We start from the raw sequence: 25,560 nt of genomic DNA on the forward strand, positions 1-25,560 counted from the left end.
TTTTTTTTTTAAAGATTTTATTTATTTATTTGAGAGAGAGAGAGAATGAGAGACAGAGAGCATGAGAGGGAGGAGGGTCAGAGGGAGAAGCAGACTCCCCGCCGAGCAGGGAGCCCGATGCGGGACTCGATCCCGGGACTCCAGGATCATGACCTGAGCCGAAGGCAGTCGCTTAACCAACTGAGCCACCCAGGCGCCCCAATATCTTCCTCTTTTGAGTCACCTTTTAGTGAGCATTAATTTCCTTGGCACCAGTTTTCCATTCCTTCCAGGTCCCTGACCATCCATTGTTCCATACCCTTAATATTTATTCCCACACATGTTCTCTGGATTTCTGTCATTATAAATTAGAAAAACCAGGTAGTTCTTTTGTTGTGTTGGGTGTTGTGTACCTCCTTATGAGTCATACTTTATACCTCACCTTTAGTGGCCTGCTGTGACTTGAGTGTAGTTGAAAGTCTAGATGCAAAGAGGGCTTTGGGCTGTGGGTCCTGAAAAGAATCAGCTTTTTTTTTTCTTTCTTTTAATTGAGAGAGCAAGAACGAGCGAGGGGGAGGGGAAGAGGCAGAGGGAGAAGCAAGTGACTACCCGCTGAGCAGGGAGCTCGATGTGGGGCTCGATCCCAGGACCCTGAGATCATTACCTGAGCTGAATGAAGTCAGATGCTTAACCCACTGAGCCACCCAGGTGCCCTGAGAATCACCTTTCTTGCCTGGCAACAGCCTCAGGGGAGGGCATTACAGTTTCCTTAGGCAACAAAGGTTAATTTTCCCAGACTAAGTAAGGTAGAGAGACCACTTCCACTGAGGGTGGGAAAGCTTCTTCATTGACAAAGAATTATCAGAATTTAGAGAGTCATTGTCTCCAGCTGCATCAGGGTTTTCCCACATGTCCCCATTCCAATTTGCAGGACCCCGTTCTTTCTCAGTCAGTGTCCTCACTTTTACAATGGACACTTGTGAGGCTGGTAGTTCTGCTTGCATTATAATTCAGCTAGTTGCAGGATGAGACTCTGTTTGATTTTTAACAATCTCAGCCCTTCAGCTACAAGAGATAAGGGTTACCTTCAGGGCACACTTAGAAAATTAGAGGTTATTTATGCTGTGCTTGAGCTCGGTATTTGAATTCCTGAATTTGTCCATTTTTTCCACTTCCTTGTCCAGTGACCTTAGGAGCAACCAGCCAATTTCATTATGTTGTTAGTTTTCCGAAAGTGTTTGAAAGTGTCATGTACATACTCATCCAGATTCAAATGTCATATCTCATCCAGAAACACCTTCACAGACACACTCAGAGGAAGGTTTAACCAAATATCTGGGTATGGCATGGCTCCGTCAAGTTGACACATAAAATTAACCATCCCATTCCTCTGTCTTTGGACACTTCGGTTGTTTCTTGGCTATTGTGAATAATGCTGCCATGAACATGAGTGTACAGATATCTGTTTAAGTCTCTGTTTTCATTTATTCTGGGTATCAAGTGGTATTTTTATCCATTTATTGCATAGGCTTAGTTGAAGTTTAGAATTCTATTTGCTGAATCACTTTAATCACCAGAGGCATGTTTTCGAAAAAACACTTGTGTTACATCTGATGCATATTTAAGTTATATGGATTCAGTCATACTGTACTTTATAGGTGAATGAAGGTATTTTTAATGGAAATGTTTTATTATACTTGATTTTTGCCTAATCCACTGCCTTTGGAACCCAGTGTCTATGTAAAATGCAGCTTATAGTACTGCTTTCTTTTTAAAAAGCAGGAAAAATAATTTCTGACATTTTCATTCTACATGTCTTCTCAATGCTAATGAAATAAAAAAATACCTATATCTGGTTCCCTTGTTAATAGAGGAGAAGTTTGAAGAATGCCTATTTATTTAGTTTTCATTTTGTCATTCATAGGAACATATCAAGCAGAGCAAAAGCATATTTCTATATTTATAACTTTATAAGGTAAGGAAGAGAGGGGGCAGAATATTTTAGGGTTGATATGGCACATAGAGTAAGTATGGTGATTTTGAAAGAGCATTGAGTTAGATATTGGAAACTACATCTATTCCATTAACCCCACTGTACTGTTAAGGTATAATTTTGGACAAGCCATTTTTCCTCTCTGAGCTCATTTTCTCATCTGAAAGACAGTGAAGGTGATAATACATGCTACTATATTATAGGGTTGTCATGATCAAGTGAGATAAAGTATGTGAAAACTTTAAATTGGTATGTAGATGTTAGGTGGCATTTTATGATCTGAGCTGATAGACAAAATGGCTGTAAGACATAATATATCTGTTTATATATTAGATGGTTGCTGTGTGTCTGATTAAAAGGTTTCTAAGTTTTGAACTGTAGATGACTATAGTGAAGGAGCCTCAACTCATTGGAAAGAAAGAAGAATTTTCTAACCACTCGAAGCCATTTTTGCTATTAAAAAATCTTCTATTTTACTCTGTTTTGCAAAGAATTACATGGTGTTCAGAAATTCACTAATGAATCAGAAATTTGTCAGCCTATATCCCTTTTTTAGCCCGGTATGTATATTATGTGACATTTCCATTTTACTAGAGAATTTGTAAACATTTTTTATTTTTGAATTTTGAAGATGTTATATTTTTATGTGAGTCGAGGTTTATTTGATATAGCAGTTTGAAGAGTACTAAAAAATGATTTTTTTGATGGCTTATCTTTATGTCCTACAAAAAGAGACTGGAGGTAGACAAACTACTTTTTTCTTTGGCATATTTTGATGTTCCATACGGATGGATTTGTTATATCTCTGTAAGAGATAGAAATAAAGTGTTTCTTCTGAGATAATTCTTTTGTAGGAAAAGGGACTAGTTTGCTTTATTACATATCCTAGAAGCTGGTTTCTCTTCAGGAACTTGAGTTAGAATGCAAAATCTCGAAACCTAAACTTTTTAAAAAAAATCTTTTCTTTGGAACAATAAATTTGAAGTTTATCTTTTTGTTTTTCTGAGTTTTGGTATAACTCTCTTACGACATATAGTAAGAATTTTTGCCTCATCCTATAATAAGAGCCTAAAAGATATCATTAAATACTTGTTGACAGACTGATTCTAGGCTGGGGCAGGGAAAAGATAAGCCTAGAGCAAGCATCTTGTGGTAACACAAAATAAAGGAATATTTAAAAAGCAAAAAGATAAGAGCATGTCAAACAGTTATAGGAGCCAGCTGGAGGAGCTTACAACTGTGGCCATTGCTGGAACAATTTGACCAACAAAATAAATGATGTAGTATTTATTGTAACCCAAAGTATATAATAAATATCCATCATTCAATACTGATATAAATAAGATTGAATAACTGTATAAATGGAGGAAGAGAGACAAAAATTTCATACAGAAGAATTACAAATAATATATGTAGATATTCTCTACTCCACAAGGTAGAGTGTAATTCCACCTCTTCCTCTTTGAATGTGGGCTAGACTTACTCACTTCCAAGGAATGAATAGATTATGGAAAGGGAAAAATAGTAACTTCATAGCTGAGAAGTCTGGCAGACACTGTCGTAGCCAACTGATGGAGATTAACATCCCCAGTGATGTCCCTTGGATATCACGTTCCCCTTGATATGATGTGATAAAAGGGGCAGTTTACCTCTGTGGTAATCTTTCTAAAAACCTGTAACCCTAGTCTAATCACAAAATTAAAAAAAAAAAAAATCAAACACACCTAAACTGAGGGTCATTCTATAAAATACCTAAGCAGTATTCCTCAAAAGAGTCAAGATCATGGAAAAGAGGCAAAGACTGGAATCTGTCACAGACCAGAGGAGATTGGCATACATGACAGCTGCATGCAGTGTGGTATCCTGGATGGAATCCTGGAATAGAAAATGGACATTAATGGGAAAACTGATGAATAATTTCTGGGCTTAGTTAATAGGAACATACAGATGTTGGTTTCTTCACTTTCACAAATGTACCCTGGTAATGTAGGATGTTAACAATAGGGGAAACTGGGTAAAGGACATACAGACACTGTCTGTACTTTCTTCCAACTTTTCTGTAAATCCAAAATGATTTCAAAATAAAATGTTTATTTAAAAAACTTTGTTGACAATTTTTTTTATTGTATGGAAATCAAATGGTGTGAAGAATAAAAACTGCTTTGTGTTAACCACATTTTCTCCAGTTAGCATGTTGTATTTTAATATTGTGCTTTTTCCTGTAAAAATGGAATAATGTGCTATATTACCCCTATTTAAATTTGTAAGTTTCCTTATTCATAAATAGTAGTTTCATCTTTATGTAAGATTTAGTGACCATTTAAAAGACCCGAAACTTTAAACTATAGATGGACGTTAGTAAGATAAAAATTAATAGCTGAATATTTTGAGAGGAAGAAGTTAATAATTTACTGTAGTGGTACATGAGATCTAAAATTGTGATTGTTTTGGAAATTATGATTTTGAAAGTACTTTTGATATAGTCATGATATAGCACTTGGGGAACTTAAAATTTAAAAAATTATCAATAAGGCAACACATAAAAAGTAATCTGGTAGAACAAAAGAATACTTAAAATAATCAGAAATATAATCTTTGTTATTAACTTTGTTATTAAAATATAACTTTGTTCAGAAAATGAATGTAAGCGCATTTCATATTCTTTTCTAGATTTATTATCTAGGATTGATTTGGATGAGCTAATGAAAAAAGATGAACCACCTCTTGATTTTCCTGATACCCTGGAAGGATTTGAATATGCTTTTAATGAAAGTAAGTGGTTGTATGCTACATACAAGATTTAGTTATGCTAATAGAATCATAGGACAGATATTATTCGCTATTTTTATTTGCAAGTTAGAATATTTTATGTATTTCATTTAAGAAATAATGACTTCTCCCTTTGCGGTGAAATTCTTCACTCAAGCAAAAGAACCAAATTGTAATTTCCCATAATTGTCAAGTCACTTAAACCAAAAGACATGAATTTGATTTGACTGAATGTATTTCAACCCTGAGCTTTCAACTCTCTGGCATCCAATTAGAACTCCAATTAAGTTATATAGAAAGATGCTACTTTTTCACATATTTAAAGTTAAATGGCTAGCAATTATCATCTGTGATAATATTTTAAAGCATAACACTCAGTTTTCCATGATTTTTTTAAAATCCATCCTTATTTTAAAATTTATTTTTTTAAAGATTGATTATTTATTTATTTATTTGAGAGAGAGCGAGAGCAAGAATGAGAGACAGACAGAGAGAAGCCGACTCCCCGCTGAGCAGAGAGCCCGACACAGAGCTCGATTGATCCCAGGATCCCCAGATCATGATCTAAGCCAAAGGCAGACGCTTAACTGACTGAGCCACCCAGGCACCCTGTTTATTTTAAATTTATTAATTAAAGTCTGAATAATAAATGCACTTGAGGTTTGGAAGAACATACCGTAAGTTACAAGGATGTTTCTGAAACAAATAATTATGATTCCCTGAATTAATAACATACTGTTAACACTTGAAGAGTACTATTGTTACAGGCTTGGTAGCGTTTAAGTTGTAGCTTTCTATTTGTTGCTCCACATCAACTAAATTGGTGATTTGTTATCATTGTGGTAGTGGATATCCCTTCTTATAGGTATCAGGATTTATAGTGACAGTCTCTGTGTACTAGAAGATTAATTGGTTTTAAACAGATGATATTAGAAACTTTGATCTCTTTTCTGTTGTTAGTTTTCATGCTTTTTAATAAAGGATATCTTAATGCCAAGATATGTATAAGTAGTAATATTTTGTTTTTTCAAATTTCTTTATATTTTAATTAACAGAACCAAATGAGCATTTAGACTAAAATTGTCTTTATTCCTTTAAAATGATTCCTAGATTCCTTCAGAACAGGAATTGGATGGGATGTTGGTATTGTGGGTAAATCATAGAACTATGTTTGCTTTATGGATATAGGACATCAGTTTTCACTAAAGTCTATGTTTCATCTTCTGTGAATATTTTTTAGAGTAAAAAAACAAAGAAAGAATACACTTTTTTTTTTTAAGTAGGCTCCACACCCAATATGGGGCTTGAATTCATGACCCTGAGATCAAGAGTTGCATGCTCTACCAACTGAGCTAGCCAGGTGCTCCAGAAGCAATAAACTTTTATCTTCCCCTTTCTTACCAGATACATACACACATCTTTTCACACACTTGTACACCCTTGCATGTATTTACCTTGCATTCACACTTACGTACATACCTATACCTTTGCATACACATGTGTCCTTTCATGTACATATACCTCAAATGTGTGTGCATCCTTCAACACACCTACCATTCATTTTATAAGTATCTTGGACATTGTCTTGCATTAACATAGACTAAGAGTATGAGGCAGAAATACTTGAATTCTAAGGAGAGAATGTCACTTTTAAGGATCTTTTTTAGTTTGATACAGTTCACCTTTGAATTTGGGTTAATGGTGAATATTTTTTCAAAGAGGTGAGTATTTGGAAACAAGAAACTGGGTCTTAATATGAAACCTCTAAAAGGGCAATTCTAACTTAGTATCTTTGGGGACTTCTTTTTTAACTTTATGATGACAAAAACTTTTATGAAAGCTTTGAAATTGAACTTTCATTACCTGATTGAAGAAGTTTCTAATTTTTCTAAAGGATTTTAAAGCAGTTAGTTGGATAAAAGATGAATTTGGATACAAATTTTATTCTAAGCCAAACAATTTGTAACAAAGGGGAAGAGTTTTTTTTTACCTACATCAAATTGATACCTTATTCTTTCAAATCACTGTGCCTTTTCAAATACACCTGTGTTTCCCGTTGTTGTAATTGTATAAGGCCCAGCTTAGATATCCTTGCTGATGAAGAAGTTGAAGACTTTTCCCCTTTTACCCTCACCTATACTCCCTCTGCTCTGGTGCAGTACACTTTTATATCACTAAAAAAAATAATTGGACTTGAGGCAGACCATTTGAGTTTGAATATCGTCTTCCATAATACCTGATATTTATTGAACTCTTAATACATGCCAGGAAGTGGGCGCCTGGGTGGCTCAGTTGGTTAAGCGACTGCCTTCGGCTCAGGTCATGATCCTGGAGACCCAGAATCAAGTCCCGCATTGGGCTCCCTGCTCGGCAGGGAGTCTGCTTCTCCCTCTCCCGCTCCCCCCTCTTGTGCTCTTTCTCTCTCTCACTCTCTCTCTCAAATAAATAAATAAAATCTTTAAAAAAAAAAATAAAAGAGCTGACATTTCAGCTGAATATTTAAAAAAACAAAACAAAACAAAACAAAATACATGCCAGGAAGTATCCTAAATACTTTCAATTTATTAATTCATTTAGGCAAGTGATAGCCTCTTTGAGGTCCTAGACTCCATAACAAATCTGATAAAATATATGGATACAGTTCCCAGAATAGCACACATTTTAGGTATACATGTGAAACTTTACAGCAGATTTTAGGGGACCCTAAGCTAAAGTATCCTAAATCAGACCTTTGACCGTCACTGGAGAGATTGTCCAAACCTTTGAGAAATGCCATACTTGCAAACAAAAATATAACATAAGTGATCCAGATGTTTTTTCTGGATAAGAACTTGCTCACTTTCTTTGACTCTTAACCTTCTTTTCACTTTTAACACTAGTGCTAATAGGTGGCTATTTTGACAGTCCCATTTTCCTACAGAATCCAAAAAAGAGTGTTCTAGTGATCTAACACGGTGTCTCATGTTGAGAGTATTAAAAACTTTACAAATAAGGATTAGCCCTTATTTTGCATATTTAAAAAGGCAGTTTTGTGTGTGGTGAAATTGATTCATAAAAATAGTGAAGTAGGGCGCCTGGGTGGCTCAGTTGGTTAAGCGACTGCCTTCGGCTCAGGTCATGATCCTGGAGTCCCTGGATCGAGTCCCGCGTCGGGCTCCCTGCTCGGCAGGGAGTCTGCTTCTCCCTCTGACCCTCCCTCATCTCATGTGCTCTCTCTCATTCTCTCTCTCTCAAATAAATAAATAAAATCTTTAAAAAAAAAAAATAGTGAAGTAGTTTTACTTGGAGTAGTATATTTCCAGGGTTCAGTTTTAGTGCCATAATTTTCCTTTCAACATTTTGTCCACTCCTGCATGCCCTCATTGAATAAAAATCAAATACTAAGTTCCATTTTGCATGTCATGTCCCTTTTTGGGCTCTAAACCCTTTCTTGTGCTTCACTGCTCTTAGCATAAAGTCCAGGTCCAGTAGTTTGAGCCTTCTGCTTTTTGATCCCAACATGTTCTCCAGTGTTCTGCAGTTTGGCTCAGTACTTCTTTTTGTTTCTGTTAAAATGGATAATTCACTGTTATTTGGATGTTCTGTCCATTTTTCACAGTTTTGTTTAAATTGCTGGGTAGAGGCAAGGGAGAGTAGGTTAAAGTAATTGGCCTGTGGTCTGTTTCTCTCCTGATTACCAACAGCACGCTTCTGGGACAGAAAGAACACAGGTGGCCTGGTCTTTTCTCCTTATAAACATGCTGATATTGTAATCTTTTTGTGAATACAGACTATTGTATGCTATGAGCAGAGTCTCTATCTATGGAAGACTTTGAGCAGGATGACTGGTTTGCTTATGGTAAACTAACGTATAATCTGTGGATATTTGAAGTAAATTTCTCTGAAGAATATCATAGAAGCAGTACCACTCTCTGGCACATAAAATTGAAGTATTTTGTAACCAAATGCTTACCAATGTATGAGGTAACCTTTTTGCCTCACTTAGAGACCTCACCTACTCTGGACCAGAGGGTGCTGGCAGTGAGAGGCAAGGACCCGGGAAGAAATGCCTCTCCAGCTTTTCCTTGCCTGTGCCTCTGGATTGCTTATTCCCTTGATATTATTAGCAAAGTTATTACCGGTAAAATTTCTGAAGTGAGTGTGTCTGCCTTGACAGTCCAAACCAGTGTTGGCTCACTGCTTTTCTCCAATGTTCATTTGAAATCTTAACCATACCTCAAGGCCTAGTTGAGAAATCTCACTGGGACCTCTGAACCTATTGTAACCTATAGGGATCTTCCATTTTTCCAAACTCATTTTAGACTTTATCGTCTACATGAGTTGCCTGTGGCAGTTTTTGGATTGTTGACTTACTTCATTCATTCTTGCTTAACTTCCTGAAAAGCTGCTTAACTTTTTGATATTTATGCTTTTACTCCTCCGGTAACCTCTAAGCTTAGGAACTGAGGCCATGTTCATGGCTGTAGCTAGCCAAGATCCTTATACATGATAGGCCCTCAAATGTTAATTTGCTTTAGAGAAATGAAGGTCAAAAGCCACAGCATTTGAGTAGTTGGGACCATTCTTTTATAGTAGTTAGATGTTTGCATCATGTTAATATTTGAAGGAAAAATGTAAAGAAAAAATGAAACTTCTGAGAAAGTTATTTTAAATTTTTATCAGACATTATTTGTTATATTTTTCATATTATTATAAATATACTCTGAATCATAGCAATACTATTTGTTTATCTTCTAGAGGGGCAGTTAAGACACATAAAAACTGGGGAACCATTTGTTTTTAACTACCGGGAAGACTTGCACAGGTGGAACCAGAAAAGATACGAAGCTCTAGGAGAGGTATGGTCATATATTCAACTTTAAACTTTTTTTTTTTTCCAATTTTGAATAGTCAGAATAAAGGTTTTGAAGCTAAAGCATTTCTTGAAGTCTTTCTTTTAAAAAAAAGTGATTTTAAAAACGTTTTGCATTTTTTGGTTTATTTCAGTGGTTATGTTTGAAACATATTCTCAGTTTCAAAGTTTATGTTTTTATGTAAACATATCCTTCCCGTGACCCTAATATTTTGTAGTGAGTTATTACATCAGAAAACAAATTCATGCCAAGTTTTATCCTTTAAATGTTTTTAAAGAGGTTGAATCCTCCACCCTGCCAGGCGGGATAAGTGTTCTTTTAAGTGCTTATCTTTAAAAAAAATAAATAAATAAGTTACCTATGTTAATTATGTGAGGTGATGGATGTGTTAATTGTATTAATCTTGTTTATCATTCTATAATGTATGTATATATCAAATCATCACAGTCAGTTATTCCTCAATAAAGGTTAAAAAAAAAGTGCTTATCTGTGTGAAGATTGATATTTACTTGGCTAATAAATTGGGTCTAACCTACTACCTTTGACTTGATGGAGGATTAGGCCTTGTGACCATTTAGTTTCCTCACGTGGTACCAGTGGGAGGAACCCTTGAAAATGTCATTTGTCATTCAGGTGAATGTTCTGTTAAAGCCAAAAGTTTTATTCATTCTATGTCATATTAAGTAATTTTAATAAAATGCATATGGACACATTTGTTCAGTGTGATAACTGCATACTACTTTCGTTCTCTAAGGAAAAGCTGAAGTTTCTATATTCCTGTTTTGATTCTTTAAAAAACTAGTTAGAATGAATTACTTGGTTGAACAGTAGCATAAAGAATACATGAAACTTGGTGTATGTTTGCTAGGAGAAAGTTCTCCATGGATTGCATTTCCGCATGTGTCTGAGCAAAGGCGCTGACAGCTTTTGTTGTGGACTACCTTTTTGAGGGTGTTGTATTAGGAAACTGCTTGGAAGACAGAAATTGTGTCTTCCTCCAAGGCAGAGAGCAGATTTGTTAGCTGTCCAAGGAAATGCTTTCCCGTCCCCCACTGGGGGCAAAGAATGGGCAGGTTTGTTAGCAACCCCCTTATAAGATTGGGCTTCATAAATTTTGAGGTTCCTCAGCTATAATACAGTCCCACTGTGTGCTTAGCCTCTATCCTTGGCCTGTCCACATTGCCTCTTTGGGCTTTGAAGGACCAAAGAAAGAGATGAAAATAAGTTCATGCTGCTTGCCCTATAACTCAAGTAATAAAGTCTTTTGTCTCTGACACATGAGTCTAGTGTTTTTTGACAGTATCCATGAAATAGTAGCAGGCTAACTTGTTAGCTTGCAAACAGGATAAAATCTTAGGCCCTTCAAAGTTCTTGACATTGTTCTCTAGCATTTATAACTTAAGTATAATTAGTGCCCTGAATAATTTCTGCTGCACATGAGATGTTTGCCCATTTCCACATGAATTAATTCTATGCTGCAGGCTAGTATTATGTTGATTCTAGAATATCCATACTATATGACCTTACAGAAGAACTGGGGATGTTTTGTTTTGTTTTTAAATGGGGCTTACAGTTTACTCTTATCCCTGAGCCACACATATTTGTTCACTTGGACAGGTGCTGTTCTGTAAACAAACTTTGTCCTTTTTGGCATCTGCATCTTTTCCACCCTTAACCTGTATCCCCTAGCATCATCTCTGTCAAAATTTAGCAACTATGGGCGCCTGGGTGGCTCAGATGGTTAAGCGTCTGCCTTCAGCTCAGGTCATGATCCCAGGGTCCTGGGATCGAGCCCCACGTCGGGCTCCTGGCTCAGCGAGGAGCCTGCTTCTCCCTCTGCCTCTGCCTCTCTCCCTACTCATTCTTTCTCTCTCTCTCTGTATCTCTGTGTCTCAAATGAATAAATAAAATCTTTAAAAAAAGAAGAAAAGATAGTTTAAAAAAAAAATTTAGCAACTGTGTCTTATTAGATTATCCATGCACAAGTGATTCCTTTCTCCTAGATCTCCTACCGTATGTTCTTTGGACGTATGGATCGTCACAGGTTTAATTTTTGGTGGATCTTACTCCATGATAAAGTATTTTGAAGTTTCACTTTAATGATTATATACAGATAGAGATAAAATATTCTGCATTATCTAGATTTCCCACTTCCTGTGCCTGCATTCACATTTGTGTTCATGATCAAATTGGCCCCAAATGATCACCCCAAATCACAGGATTTATTCTGTAATGCAGTGTATTTTAAATTTAGATCAGTGGATCCCTGAGCTTCAAGTATCAATCCCTTTTGCTTCCCAATATATTTATCAAAAGTAAATATAACTTTCTAGCATAAAACTGTCACAACAAAAGATCCAAGGATTAGAGAAGGGAAGTCTGGTTGTTAGCATTTTGTTCCCTACCATCTTGCTTCTCATGTCTTATTTGAAATAACTTGTTTTCATTACTAATCTCACTGTTGAAGGTTGATTATTAATTGAATTTCATTTCCTACATTTTAGGATTGAGATGTATGAGTTCTAGTTACATACGAATAATAACACAATTTTCATTATAGTACATTTGTTTGATGTTCATTATGGTGGGATTTAGTAATACATAGGTGGACCTATCTTTTTGTCCATATTCCTTCATTTCTATTTCTGAGCTATGCCTTCCAGTTAGATTTAACCACCTTACTATACTTCATTCATACCTCTTCCTGCCTTCAGGTTTTGGATCTGATGTCTCCTAGGAAGCCCTCTCTCATCTCCTCTACCATTCTTTGTCTTTCTCTTTTCTCAATTTCCTTTCTTCTCATTCTCTTTTTCTGCCTATCTTGCCTTCTTTCAAGAAAGATTTAATGTGACCTTAAATGTGAATATTCCATTTAGCAATATTAAAAATTAAGTTAAAAATAATAAAATAGAATTAAAAAATGTTAGTAAACTAATGGCGTGAGTTTGCTTTCTTTCTCTTAAGATACTTTACTCTGTATTACAGTATTTTTTTATGCTTGTCTTTCAACAGTTTGGGGAAATTTTCTGTGTTCTCATGATATTTGTTGAATAGCAAATGAGTGTGATACAAATATATAAACTATAAATTCTAGACCTATGCATTTCAGGAAATTCCTTAATTTTAGGAATTTGAACATAAAGATATGCTTTCTTATTGGAAGAAAGGAAAATGATATGCTAATGATAATTTTCCCATTTGTAGAACTAAACAATTTTCAATTATTTTACTCTCATTCCCATTTAATTTCTAAGAGTTTCAGATGATTATAGCTTTGCTGATTAAAATTATTTGATTAAAAGTAGTCTGTATTTGTGGCATGTTCTGCTGGAAAATTTTTACTCTTCATAGTCAAACTCTAGACTTAATTTGCTATAATTCAAAAAATAGAAGTTCTTGTATGACTGTCCAAAGTTCCTAGAAAACAAATAAACCTTTGCATTTAAATTCTGGAAATAATTTATTACTTCATGTTACCAGTGGGGTTGCTAGTTGCAGTAAGTGAGAATCTGTAGAAAGCATCTCACCACGTCCTGTACATAGAAGCACTGAAAAACCTCCTTCCTCCTCATTGATGGATAGGGTGGAATTCAGAAGAAAGTGCAAATTGGAGTTTGTTGCCTAGGAGTCTGCCTTAATAAATAGCTTCTGATACGCTTAAGATTGAAGTTTTAAGGAAACAGATTCTGACTTTAGCCAACAATCTAAACCAAACCCCTTCTGGTTTTTTTTAGTGTGTTCCTACTAAATATCGAGTTTTGTCTTCACTAGAAAGCTACTATGTATGTTTCACAAATGCCGTTTTAGTTTATGTTTATTTCTCTCTTAAGGAGATTATTATAGCAGTCATTCAGCAGAAATTGTTTTTAAGACTTGCTCCTGAAATGCTCTGTCATTTCTATGTAAATTAAACTTATTGTGTAAGTAAAATAAACTGAGATGTCAGTTTGTTTTTAGAATGCAGTTCCATAACTACACAAAAGAATACTCTTTGCATTCACATAGTTACGTTTTTATAGTCAAACAAATGCTTTTGCTAATATGCATTTTTTTTTTACTATCTACATATAGCTTGATAAAAATATGTAGCCTATAATAAGTTTGGATAATTTATCTAAATTTAGAAAGATACTGTCAGGGTTTAAGGAGGTGGGAGAGTGGTGTGAAAGGGTAATTTTCAAAATAGAATTCTTCAGTATATATACTGGAGTTGAATGCCAGAGAATAATGTTTCTGGTAGGCTCAATCAGGAAGACTCCAAAGGCTGTCATATGTCAAATAGTAAGTAGAATTTAGGTTTCAGGCTTCATTTGTAAAAACTAGCATGTAATTTATGAAATTTTCCCAACTATCTCTTTCATATCAATACTGAATTACTATTAAGTGGAGAATTTATAATCCAGCAGAAATTCTAATGAAAGAGATTTGATTTTCTTAACTAATTTGGGTCTTTGCATTTCCTTTAATATTTATCTTAATTACCTCTTTAAGAATTAATAAATTGTCAGTGTGCTTAATAAGAGAATAGCAATGATTTGATAGTCTTATAAGCGTGGCTTTTTATTCTTGGCTAGAATCACACAAAAACAACCAGGGGCGTAATTTTTTTTTTTTTTTCACCTGTGAAGCCATCTGGTCCTGCACTTTTGTTTGTTGGAAGTTTTTTGATTACTGATTCAATTTCTTTGCAGGTTGTCAATCTGTTCAAATTTTCTATTTCTTGCTGTTTCAGTTTTGGTAATTTAATATTTCTAAGAATTTACCTATTTCTTCTAGGTTGTCCAGTTTGCTGGTGTATAGTTTTTCATAATATTCTCTTATAATCATTTGTATTTCTCTGGTGTTGGTTGTTATTTCTCCTCTCTCATTTGTGATTTTATTTATCTGAGTCCTTTCTCTTTTCTTTTTGCTAAGTCTGGCTAGAGGTTTATCAGTTTTATTGATTTTTTCCCCAAGAACCAGCTCCTGGTTTCATTGATCTGTTCTATTATTTTAGTTTCTATATTATGTATTTCTGCTCTAATCTTTATTATTTCTTTCCTTCCACTGGCTTTAAGCTTCATTTGTTGTTCTTTTTTAGCTCCTTTAAGGTGTGATCTTAGGTTATTTATTTAAGATTTTTCTTGCTTCTTGAGGTAGGCCTGTATTGCTATATACTTCCATCTGAGAACCACTTCTGCTGCGTCAAGATTTTGTACCTTTGGGCTTTCATTTTCATTTTCCTCCATGTAATTTTTTTATTTCTTCTTTGATTTCTTGGTTGATCCATTTATTACCTAGTAGCATTTTATTTAACTTCCAGGTATTTGTAGTCTTTCCACATTTTTTCTTATGGTTGATCTCTAGTTTCATAGTGTTGTGGTCAGAAAAGATGCATGATCTGACTTTAATCTTTTGTTGAAACTTGTTTTGTGGCCTAATATGTGATATGTTCTGGAGAATGTTCCACGTGCACTTGAAAAGAATGTGTGTTCTGCTGTTTTAGGCTGGAAGTTCTGAATATATCTGTTAAATCTCTCTGGTCCAGTGTGTCATTCAAAGCCATTGTTTCCTTGTTTATTTTCCATTTAGATGATCTGTCCATTGACATAAGTGGGGTGTTAAAGTCCCCCACTATTATTGTATTAATATTGATTAGTTCCTTTATGTTTGTTATTTTATGTATTTTGGTGCTCCCATGTTGGGTACATAAATATTTATAATTGTTATATCTTCTTGTTGGATTGACCCCTTTATTATTATATAGTGCCCTTCTTTGTCTCTTCTTACAGTCTTCGTTTTTTGTGTTGTTTTTAAAGATTTTTTTTTTTAATTTATTTATTTGACAAACAGAGAGAGCGAGAGAGGGAACACAAGCAGGGGGAGTGGGAGAGGGAGAAGCAGGCTTCCGCCAAGCAGGGAGCCCAATGCGGGGCTCGATCCCAGGACCCTGGGATCATGACCTGAGCCGAAGGCAGACGCTTAACAACTGAGCCACCCAGGTGCCCCAGTCTTTGTTTTAAAGTCTAGTTTGTCCAATATAAGTATTGCAACTCCAGCTTTCTTTTGACATGCATTTGCATCATAAATGTTCTCCATCCCCTCCTTTTCAATCTGCGGGTATCTTTAGGTCTAAAATGATTCTCTTGGGGCTCCTGGGTGGCTCAGTCAGTTAAGGGTCTGCCTTCAGCTCAGGTCATGATCCCAGGGTCCTGCTCTCTCTCTCTCTCACAAATAAATAAAAAATAAAATCTTTAAAATAATAAGATGAGTCTCTTGTAGGCAGCCTATAGATGGGTCTTGTTTTTTATCCATTCTGACACCCTATGTCTTTTGATTGGAGTGTTTAGTCCAATAATTGATAGGTATTTATTGCCATTTTGTTGTTTGTTTTATGGTCGTTTTTGGAGGTTTTCTCTCATCCTTTCTTGTCTCTCTTTCATGTTTTTCTGATTTTCTGTAGTGATATATTTGGATTTCTTTCTCTTTATTCTTTGCATGTTTATTAGTGGCTTTTGATTTTGGTTACATTAGGTTTGTTTATATACTCTTCGGCATATAGCAGTCTCTATTAAGTTGATAGTCGTTTAAGTTTGAACCCATTCTTTCCTCTTCTCCTCCCCACAGTTTAGGGATATGTTATTATATTTTATATCCTTTTATTTTGTGAGTTCCTTGACTGATTTTTTTACAGGAATATTTGCTTTTGTGTTTCCTGCCTTTATACTGTTACTTTTGGTCTCTCCTTTTTACTCAAAGAGTCCCCTTTAACATTTTTTGTAGGGCTGGTTAAGTGGTCATGAACTCCCATAGCTTTTGTTTGTCTGGGAAACTCTTGATCTCTCCTTCTATTCTGAATGATAGCCTTGCTGGATATAGTATTCGTGGCTGCAGATTTTTCCCATTCAGCACTTTGAATATGTCATGCCACTCCCTTTTGGCTTGCCATGTTCTGTTGAAAAATCTCCTGCTAGCCTTATGGGTTTTCCTTTGTAAGGTAATGACTTCTTTCGTCTTGTTTCTTTTAAGATTTTTTCTTTATCACTATATTTTGCCAATTTAATTACAACATGTCTTGGTGTTGGCCCGCTTTTGTTGATTTTGATGGTTCTCTGAGCCTCCTGGATCTGGATGTCTGTTTCCTTTCCCAGATTAGGGAAGTTTTCAGCTATTATTTCTTCAAATAAATTTTCTGCCCCCTTTTCTCTCTCTTCTTCTGGGGCTCCTATAATATGAATCTTATTACATTTAATGTAGTCACTAAGTTCCCTAAGTCAGTTCTCATTTTGCATAATTCTTCTTTCTTTTGTTCAGCTACATAGCTTTCCATTAGTTTTCTTTTTTTTTTAAATTTTATTTTATTATGTTATGTTAGTCACCATATAATACATCATTAGTTTTTGATGTGGTGATCCGCAATTCATTGTTTTCGTATAACACCCAGTGCTCCATGCAGTACGTGCCCTCCTTAATACCCATCACCGGGCTAACCCATCCCCCCACCCCCTCCCCTCTAAAACCCTCAGTTTGTTTCTCAGAGTCCCCCATAGTCTCTCATGGTTCATCTCTCCCTCCGATTTCCCCCCCTTCATTTTTCCGTTCCTTCTCCTAATGTCCTCCATGCTATTCCTTATGTTCCACAAATAAGCAAAACTATATGATAATTGACTTTCTCTGCTTGACTTATTTCACTTAGTACCCCCTTTACTTTGTCTTCTATGTCATTAATTCATTCCTGTGCTTCTTCCAGCCTGCTGTTCATTGCATCACACGTGTTTTTAATCTAATTTATTGCACTCTTTATTCTCTGATTCTTTTTTTAAGTCTTTTATCTCTGTGGTAAGGGTCTCACTGATGTCTTCCATTCTTTTCTCAAGTCCAGTTAGTATCCTTATGTTTGTTTCTTTAAATTCTCCATTAGTCATGTTACTTATAACTGGTTTAGATCTCTGCCCATGTCCATATCTTGTTCTTTCATTTGGGGTAAATTCCTCTGTCTTCTCATTTTGTTTAAGTCTCTGCGTGCTTCTCTGTATTAGCAAAGCCAGTTATGTCTCCTGTTACTGAAAGTAATAGCTTTATAAAGAAGAGGTCATGTAATGCCTAGGGCCTGGCACTTTTGGGAGTGTCTCTAGTGTGTGCTGTCTGTGCTGTACTGTTGTTTTCTGGCTGTTGTGTCCTGCAGGCCAGTTGCCTGCAGTGGTTCTTCTTGCCTGCTCTTGGTAGTGTTTGGTCCCTGGCCAGAATGTGGTGAGTTTTAACTAGGTATGCTCTGGTCTGCCTGTGAAATGAGACCTGTCACCACCTCCACCAGAACTGAGGCCCTGCAGAACTCTCTTGTTGGGAAATGTGGTGTAAGCAGGGGTTTGTGCTGGTCTCCTGGTGGAGGGGCCCAGTGGGCTGGGACTGATGCAAGTGTGACAGGAAAGGCAATTCCATGGACTGCAGGAGGGTAGCATAATTGTTAAATTGTTAAAATGTTTTTTGAAGATTCACATTTCTGCTTATTCAATCAACCACTAATCTAGGTACTATTGTGAAGGGACTTTGCAGATTTAATTAAGGTTATTATTTAGCTGACCTTAATATAGAGAGATTATTCTGGATTATCTGGGCGGACCCAGTGCAATTACATGAGTTATTTAAAACTGACAGGAAAGGCAGAAGAGTCAGTGACGGAGATTTGACAGAAGAGGAATTTGTAAGAGAGGCAGAAGAAGGGAAGCCAGAGAGAGCCAAACATGAGGAGGTTTCAACATGACATTGCTGGCCTGAGATAAAGGTAGGGCACACATTCAAGGACCATATAGAAGCCTGTGGGAGCTAAGGGTGTCCCTGTACTAATAGCCTTTAAGGAACTGCGGATCTCAGGCCTGCAACTTCAGTGAATTAGCTTTTGCTAACTACCTGAGGGACCTTGAAAGCAGACTTCTTCCAGAATTTCCCGGTAAGAACCTGTAGGCTGACACCTTGATTTTGGCCTTGTGAAACCTGGAGCAGAGAAACCAATGTAGACTTGTGATCTACAGATTGTGAGATGCTAAATTATGTTGTTTAAAGCTGTCAAGTTTGTGGTAATTTTGTTTCATTAATAATAAAAAATTAATGTACAACCCTTCCGTGAAATAATTGATTCAGATAACAATTATCAGTGGATGCTAATTTCATTAGGTAAAAGTATGTGAGGGATTATTTGCACAGTATATTTGCATAGTTCTGAAGTATCACCTCAGAGATTTCTTGAAATTGTAAATGGAAAAATAAGTACCTTAAAATAGAGATCTAACTATGGGCACTTAAATGAACAGTTAGTATTACTAGTAATAGAATAACTTGACATTTATGTTTCCTCTCATGTGATGCAATTTGAAGTACAAAGCATTAACTGAATATTCTGGTTATCTATGTTGAATCTGACTCTAATCAGATCTTAAAGTTTTTTTATTTAATTTCATTTGAAAGAGAGAGAGAGAGGACAAGTGAGGGGGAGGGGCAGCAGGAGAGGGAGAAGCAGACTCCCCACCTAACAGGGAGCCCGACAAGGGGCTTGATCCCAGGACCCTGGGATCATGACCTGAGCTGAAGGCAGATGCCTAACTGACTGAGCCACCCACGTGCCCCCAAGGCATGTTATTTTTAAATGCTTCTTAAGAAAGAAAAGAAAAAAGCCTATACAAATAAAAAGAAAGCATATATGGCAAAATGTTGTTAACAGTTTTTCAATCAAAGGGGGTAAATGTAAAGGTGTTTATTGTGTTATTTTCCAACTTTTCTGTATGTTTGAAAAGTTTCACAAATATTGGGGGGGAATAGAAGATGATAGGAAACTTGAAGGAGCATCTTTTACGTGAGTGGGGCTTGTTCACTGGCAGGCTTTACTTAGTGTTCTTGGATAGTACTATTTTGTTTGGGACCTTTCAAAGATTAGAATCTGGAATACTTTTCTCGGGGATAACAGCATCCATTCTAGTTTCTTGAGTTGTCTTCAAATGGTTTGTTCCATTTTTTTATGTATTTTGTCTGGGGCATAAATGCATTTGGAGTCTCAGAGGGAATGAACTGGACATAGGTCCGTGAGTGTTGTGACAGGATTTTCTCATGCTTTTACTTACATGTCTTATTACGTATGCCAAGAATGCAAGGCCCTGCCTGCTTTTTGCATAGGCAGTTTCTCAGGGTTGTGTTTGTGTAAGTCATCTTGAGGGATAAGATGAGACAAAAAACAGGATTGCTTACAGCTTGCTTTAAAATGGTCGGCTCCCCAAGTTTCATATTCCTCACCTTTAAGTCAAATCATTGTGAGCACAGCATTCATATAGGCTCATATAATGCTACCCCTCAGGAATTTGGGATCCAGGGAACCAATGCAAACATGCTTATGCTATGTCATGGTTAATAAAGGCCTTTGTCTCTGACCCAGAAGTTCTGAGTCTGCTGTCAGTATCCATGTAACAGGCTAACAGATTAGTTTGTAACCATGGCAAAATCAAATCTCAGACTTGGTTGTTAAGTCTTCAGTAGACAGATCTTCAGTAATCCGTTTTCAGTCTGACTTCTTCACTGGGCCTGCATTTTCTAATTCTGAAGCCCCTGGGGTTCTGCTAGGCCAATAACCTGCATTCTTAGTATTAATGAACGGTATTACCATTCATCCAGTTATGTAAGTGAGAAAGTTCCTAAGTCCTTTCACTTTTCATATTTGTGACCAGGTCTTATTCTTTTACCTTCTAAGCATGACATCTTTCTCCACCTCCACTGCTATTGGTTTCACTTAGGTATCTATCATCTAATTAGATTGCTACAATGCAGCTATGGGACTGAATTGTGTCCCCCTCCCAGAATTCACATGTTGAAGCCCTTAAACCCTAAACATGATTGTATTTGGAGGTAATTAAGGTTAAATGAGATCATAAGGGTGGGGTCCTAATCCGATAGGATTGGTGGCTTTACATGAAAAAGGAGAAAGAGATCCGTCTCCCCTCCCCCCCTTTCTGTCTCTGCACATACTGAGGAAAGGCCATGTGAGGAAATGGCAAAAAGGTAGCTGTCTGCAAGCCAGCAAGAGAGCCCTTACTAGGCAACCTAATCAGCTAGTACCTTGATCTCATCTAGAAATATGAGAAATAAATTTCTGTTGTTTAAGCCACCTAGGCTATGGGACTTTGTTATGGCAGCCTAATCAGACCAAGGCACTGACCTCCAATGTGGTCTGTCATCCATGCTGGTTTCCCTCCCATCATTTCCATCTCGTTGAACTTGTTCTTAACACTGCTACCAGAGGTATCTTTTAAAAATGCAGCTATGATCAAGTTTGCCTGATTTTAGAACCCTTATGTGTTTCCCTACAAAGTAAAATTCAAACTGCTTACCTTCTCAAATCAGATCTTTCATGAGTTGGCCCTATTACATTTTTCTGGTTTTGTCACTTGCCTCCTCTCTTGCCCTAGTCCCTACTCACCCTATGCTTCAGCTATATAAACCTACTTGTGGTTTTCTAATATGGCATGCTGTTTCATATCTCTGGGCTTCTTCTCATGCAGGGACTATTTGGTGCCAGGGATGTTGCTTCTCTGCCCCCCTCACATCTGCTTGCAGAGTATTTATTCATCTTTCAGGCTTAGATCAACCTCTGAGAAAGCTTACCCTGATCTCTATAGGCTAGAATGGACATCTCTCCCCTTTGTGTTTCATATGTGCTTTTAAAATAATCCTATTATAACAGGTATTATATTTTATTTCCCTTTGTGTTTAATATATCTCTCTTTTAGTAGGTGTGTTGGGCCTAAACTAAAGCTTAATGGATGTGTTGGTTAGGGTTCTCCAGAGAAACAGAGAGAGGAGTTTGTTGCAGTTTGAGTCCAAAAACAGTCTATAGGCAGAATTCCCTCTTGCTTGGGGGAGGTCAGTTTTCTTTCTGTTAAGCCCTTCAACCAAATGGATAAGGCCACTCACATTACTAAGGGCAATCTGCTTCACTTCAAGTCCACCAATTTAAGTGTAAATCTCATTCAACACCCTCACAGAAATAGCCAGAATAATGTTTGATCATGTGTCAGCATGTATGTATTTTAACCCAAACTGTTTTACCTTTGGAAGGGACATCACATTTATCTACAGCGCAATGGAGACTAAAAAAATAGCCATTGAGGCAGAAGGTTGTTAAAGCCATGTGAAGAATATATATCAAGGAGAAGTAATGATTTCTGTAGACTGAAGTCACCTGGAGATCAGTGGAGGTGTTTCACGGAGTTCTCCTGACTCATCTCCTTGGCTAGGTGTAATTCTTCACATCTCCACTCTGAAGCCAGAACATTATCCCAAAGTTAAAACATTATTACCTTCCATTTCTTGGTGTCTTTAGGATAACGGTCAGACTACAAGTGGAATACAAGGTCTGAGCAGAACTGTGTAGATTCATTTTCCTCTGTCCTACTCTGAACTCAAGCCATTATGAACTTCAGGAGTTATTCGAAGTTATTTTTCTCACAGCTTTAACATGGCCTCTCTTCTTTGCATGGAACACCTCTTTCTTCCTTTGTCTGTTTAACTGATACTCATCCTTCAGGTAATAACTTAGTCTCACTTCTTTAGTGAGACCTGCTCTGATCCAGGATTAGGTTAGATTATCACATGCCGATAGTTACTGCCATAACTCATAACACATTTTGTTTTTTCTTGCACTTAATGTCTTTCTTAGATACTTCTTTCTCTCTAAAATGTGAGCTAGATGAACTCAGAGGCTCTGTTTATTTGCTCTTCAGCATTTTTCCGAGCATAGAGCCTGGCACAGGACCAGTACTCAATATTTTTGACTGAATATTTAATACAGTGACAATATGATTTTTCTGTTGAGTATTGTTATGGGATTTGAAGCAGTTTTCCTGTTGTGGCTTCACATGTGTTTATGTAAAATGGGAAGATTTGGCATTCCGGTAATAATAAACTCATTCTTTAAAAGCCTGTATTTGGTATAAAAAATCTAACAGGGAAAAATATTTACAAAATCAAAAAAATATGAGATTGAAAGGTAAGGTATAACGTATTCTTATGTTTATATAGATGGGAAAAAAGAAGACTCCAAAGAACTTGATCATACTTTATAGATCCCTGCAAAGTAACACTTTCAATGAAGGAAGGGAATTATTTTATTCTTTGAAGATTGTGGGAAAACAAGTTGGCTGAAGCTAAGGAAAGAAAGGTTTAAGCTGAAGATTCAAAAAAAAAAAAAGTTCTCTGTTTATACACTGAGAGAACTGGTGGACAGTGGAACAGGCTTGAAAGCACTCAGAGCAGTGAATTTTGAAGGTACCACAGTCAAGAAATGATTAGCTGTAGCCTTAAGGAAGTACTGCTTTCTTTAGTGATATTCTGAAGAACTGATCATATTTCATTTACTTCATATTCAGAACTTATCCTGTGCTGCATGGCTTTTAATGTTTCCTATAAAGATTTCAGATAGGACTATAGAGCAAGAGAAAGGTAAATGACTTGCCTAAGAACATTTGGTGTTATTATTAGATCTCATATCAGAGTTCTTAAGCATACTGCTTTCCAGTATCACACACTGGAAACTTTAATCCAATGTATTATTCAGGAGGAATTTCTTAGTATCTTAGACCTGGTATTATGGGAATAAATTTTACAATTTTTATTTTAATATATTTAGGTTTTGTTTTTAAAAATTTTTAGGCCAAGCCATTCTTTATAATGCTATAAATCAGTATTTTAAACATGGTAAATTATTTTAATGAAGTAAGCTGAGCATTTAAGAAGGTGATATGATGAGCGCTGGGTGTTAAACGCAACTGATCAATTATTGAACACTACATCTAAAACTAATGATGTACTATATGTTTGTTTGTTTTTTTTTTTAAAGATTTTATTTATTTATTTGAGAGAGAGAGAGAATGAGAGAGAGCACATGAGAGGGGGGAGGGTCAGAGGGAAAAGCAGACTCCCTGCCGAGCAGGGAGCCCGATGCGGGACTCGATCCAGGGACTCCAGGATCATGACCTGAGCCGAAGGCAGTTGCTTAACCAACTGAGCCACCCAGGCGCCCATGATGTACTATATGTTGGCTAATTGAATTTAAATTAAAAAAAAAATGAGGTCATCTTTTTTCTTTTCCAAAGTAATTTTTAGTAAATTAGTTCTTTATTAAAGGATAATTTAAGGATTGTAGTGTTTACAATCCAAGTTAAGATGCTGATTTGTAATAGTTCTCCATGAAAATCTAGCTGATTTGCCATTTTAAAGTTATATAGGTAATATACCACATTTTGTTATTTGGAAATAACTCATTTATTGGTACAAATTCTTACACAGAACTGCTTTCTGTGGTGTGTATGTTAGGCTGTTGCCAGTCTGTGAACAGCACTTATTGATGCCTGAGACATTGTCTGCATGGTCCCTTTCACCTGGTCTGTTTCTCTTACTGTCACACAAATTTCACCTTTTGTCTTCTTCAAAATCCTTGTCGGAACCTGTATTTAATATTTTCACATTATTGCCTTTATTAGGAAAGGTGGTGGGATTTCCTGGCACAATCTCCTTTTTGGGTTATAGTTTCTTCTAAGTAATTGCCATTTTATATGAGACTTACTTTCTTTGGTCAACAGGTTGTTCTCTGAAGTAGTTAATAAAAGCCTATAGTCCTTAGATACTAAATTATCTGATACATCTTGATTATTTAGGGGAAGCTTTATTAACAAACTTCTGTTGTCTTACTAACTTATTGAATGGTTCACCCTGAATGTTTTGGCTAGTGTAGGGTATTCTCTTGTAGTCTGTGTGTCTCTTTCCCTCCAACTGAGTTTATTCCCAAAGTTGTATATTCGAATTATGCTTTTCATTATAATTCTATAAACCCATGAAAACTGAAAGGAAAGAAAAAGAATTGTTATTTTTATCATAACAATTTGAATAATTAGGAAAGATTGAATAAGAGCAGGTACTGAAAGAAACTGTGAATGTAATTACTGTAAGAAATTGTGGAGTGTATGTATGTGTATATGTAAAGAATTATAAAATCCAAAGACACTTTCACTCATTGCAAGTGTTTCTTAAAAGTTTTAAATGTGCTCTATACTTTAAAGAAGGTGAACTAGAATTCATAGATGTAGCATAATGAGTATGACATATGTAGGAATTCTAGGCAGTAGAATAATACTCAATGAAAAGGCCTTGGTTCTATAACAGAATATTGGTAAATGAATTGTTTATATTCCTAAAAGTGTATAGGACTTCTACTCCCAGCCAAAGTAGAATAACAGGGAAAGAATCTTTCCCCTACCTTAAATTTTTAAAAGTTAGAGAAAATGTATGAAACAATAGTTCTCAGACATTTCACAAGAACTCACTGCCTGTGGAGAGGCTCCAAGCTACAGCAGGGGGAGAAGAAACCCAAACATAGCCAGCCGGAGGTGTCTCTGAGTTGGGAGTTCAGAGTTTGGGGAAGCCAAGTTGGTTAGGATTTTCTCACATTGTGGGGCAGTATACTAGAAAGGAGTGAGCTACAAAGAATTGAAAAGAGAAGATGCTCTGGAGATCTTTAGTGGATTTACCCCGAGTTTTTGGCTGAGTATCGATCAGTGTGTGCATGTGAATAATCTACTAAAATGCATGCTTTAGTAATCTAAAGATGGGATAAACTGCTGGAAAGGTGCAGGCAGAACAATTTCTAAAACTTTCCTTGGGCCAGAAATGGTTTGTGTATCTACCAGCGAGAGTGAAACGATCTAACACATGGGACATTTGGTATTCCTCAGAAGAGCATTGCCTTAGTATGGGAATCAGAGTAACTGCAGACTAAAAGCTCTTCAGGAATTGCTCTAATAAAGCTTAAAAACATCTTCACAAGAGCTAAACATTATTGAAGTAACTTAACTGCATCCCACAATCTGAGAATAAAGCCTCAGGATATTTTAAGGAATACAATAAAATCCAGCAGTCAACATAAAATTCAGAGTCTGGCATCCAATCATAATT

At 36.2% G+C, this 25,560-nt stretch overlaps 1 protein-coding gene across 6 annotated transcripts in view; it reads left to right on the forward strand.

Moving 5' to 3' along the window:
• ARB2A (ARB2 cotranscriptional regulator A) overlaps positions 1-25,560 on the forward strand; it is a 388,449-nt gene that overhangs the window by 38,494 nt on the left and 324,395 nt on the right. For all 6 annotated transcript variants that reach the window (XM_081826569.1, XM_081826570.1, XM_081826573.1 and 3 more), the window contains 2 exons: positions 4,643-4,744; positions 9,479-9,579. In XM_081826569.1, the coding sequence (XP_081682695.1) occupies positions 4,643-4,744; positions 9,479-9,579 (203 nt within the window). The remainder of the gene's footprint in view (positions 1-4,642; positions 4,745-9,478; positions 9,580-25,560) is intronic.

Source organism: Leptonychotes weddellii, chromosome 7 (assembly GCF_054177405.1).
Source record: "Leptonychotes weddellii isolate Sample4059 chromosome 7, ASM5417740v2, whole genome shotgun sequence".
Taxonomy (NCBI): domain Eukaryota; kingdom Metazoa; phylum Chordata; class Mammalia; order Carnivora; family Phocidae; genus Leptonychotes; species Leptonychotes weddellii.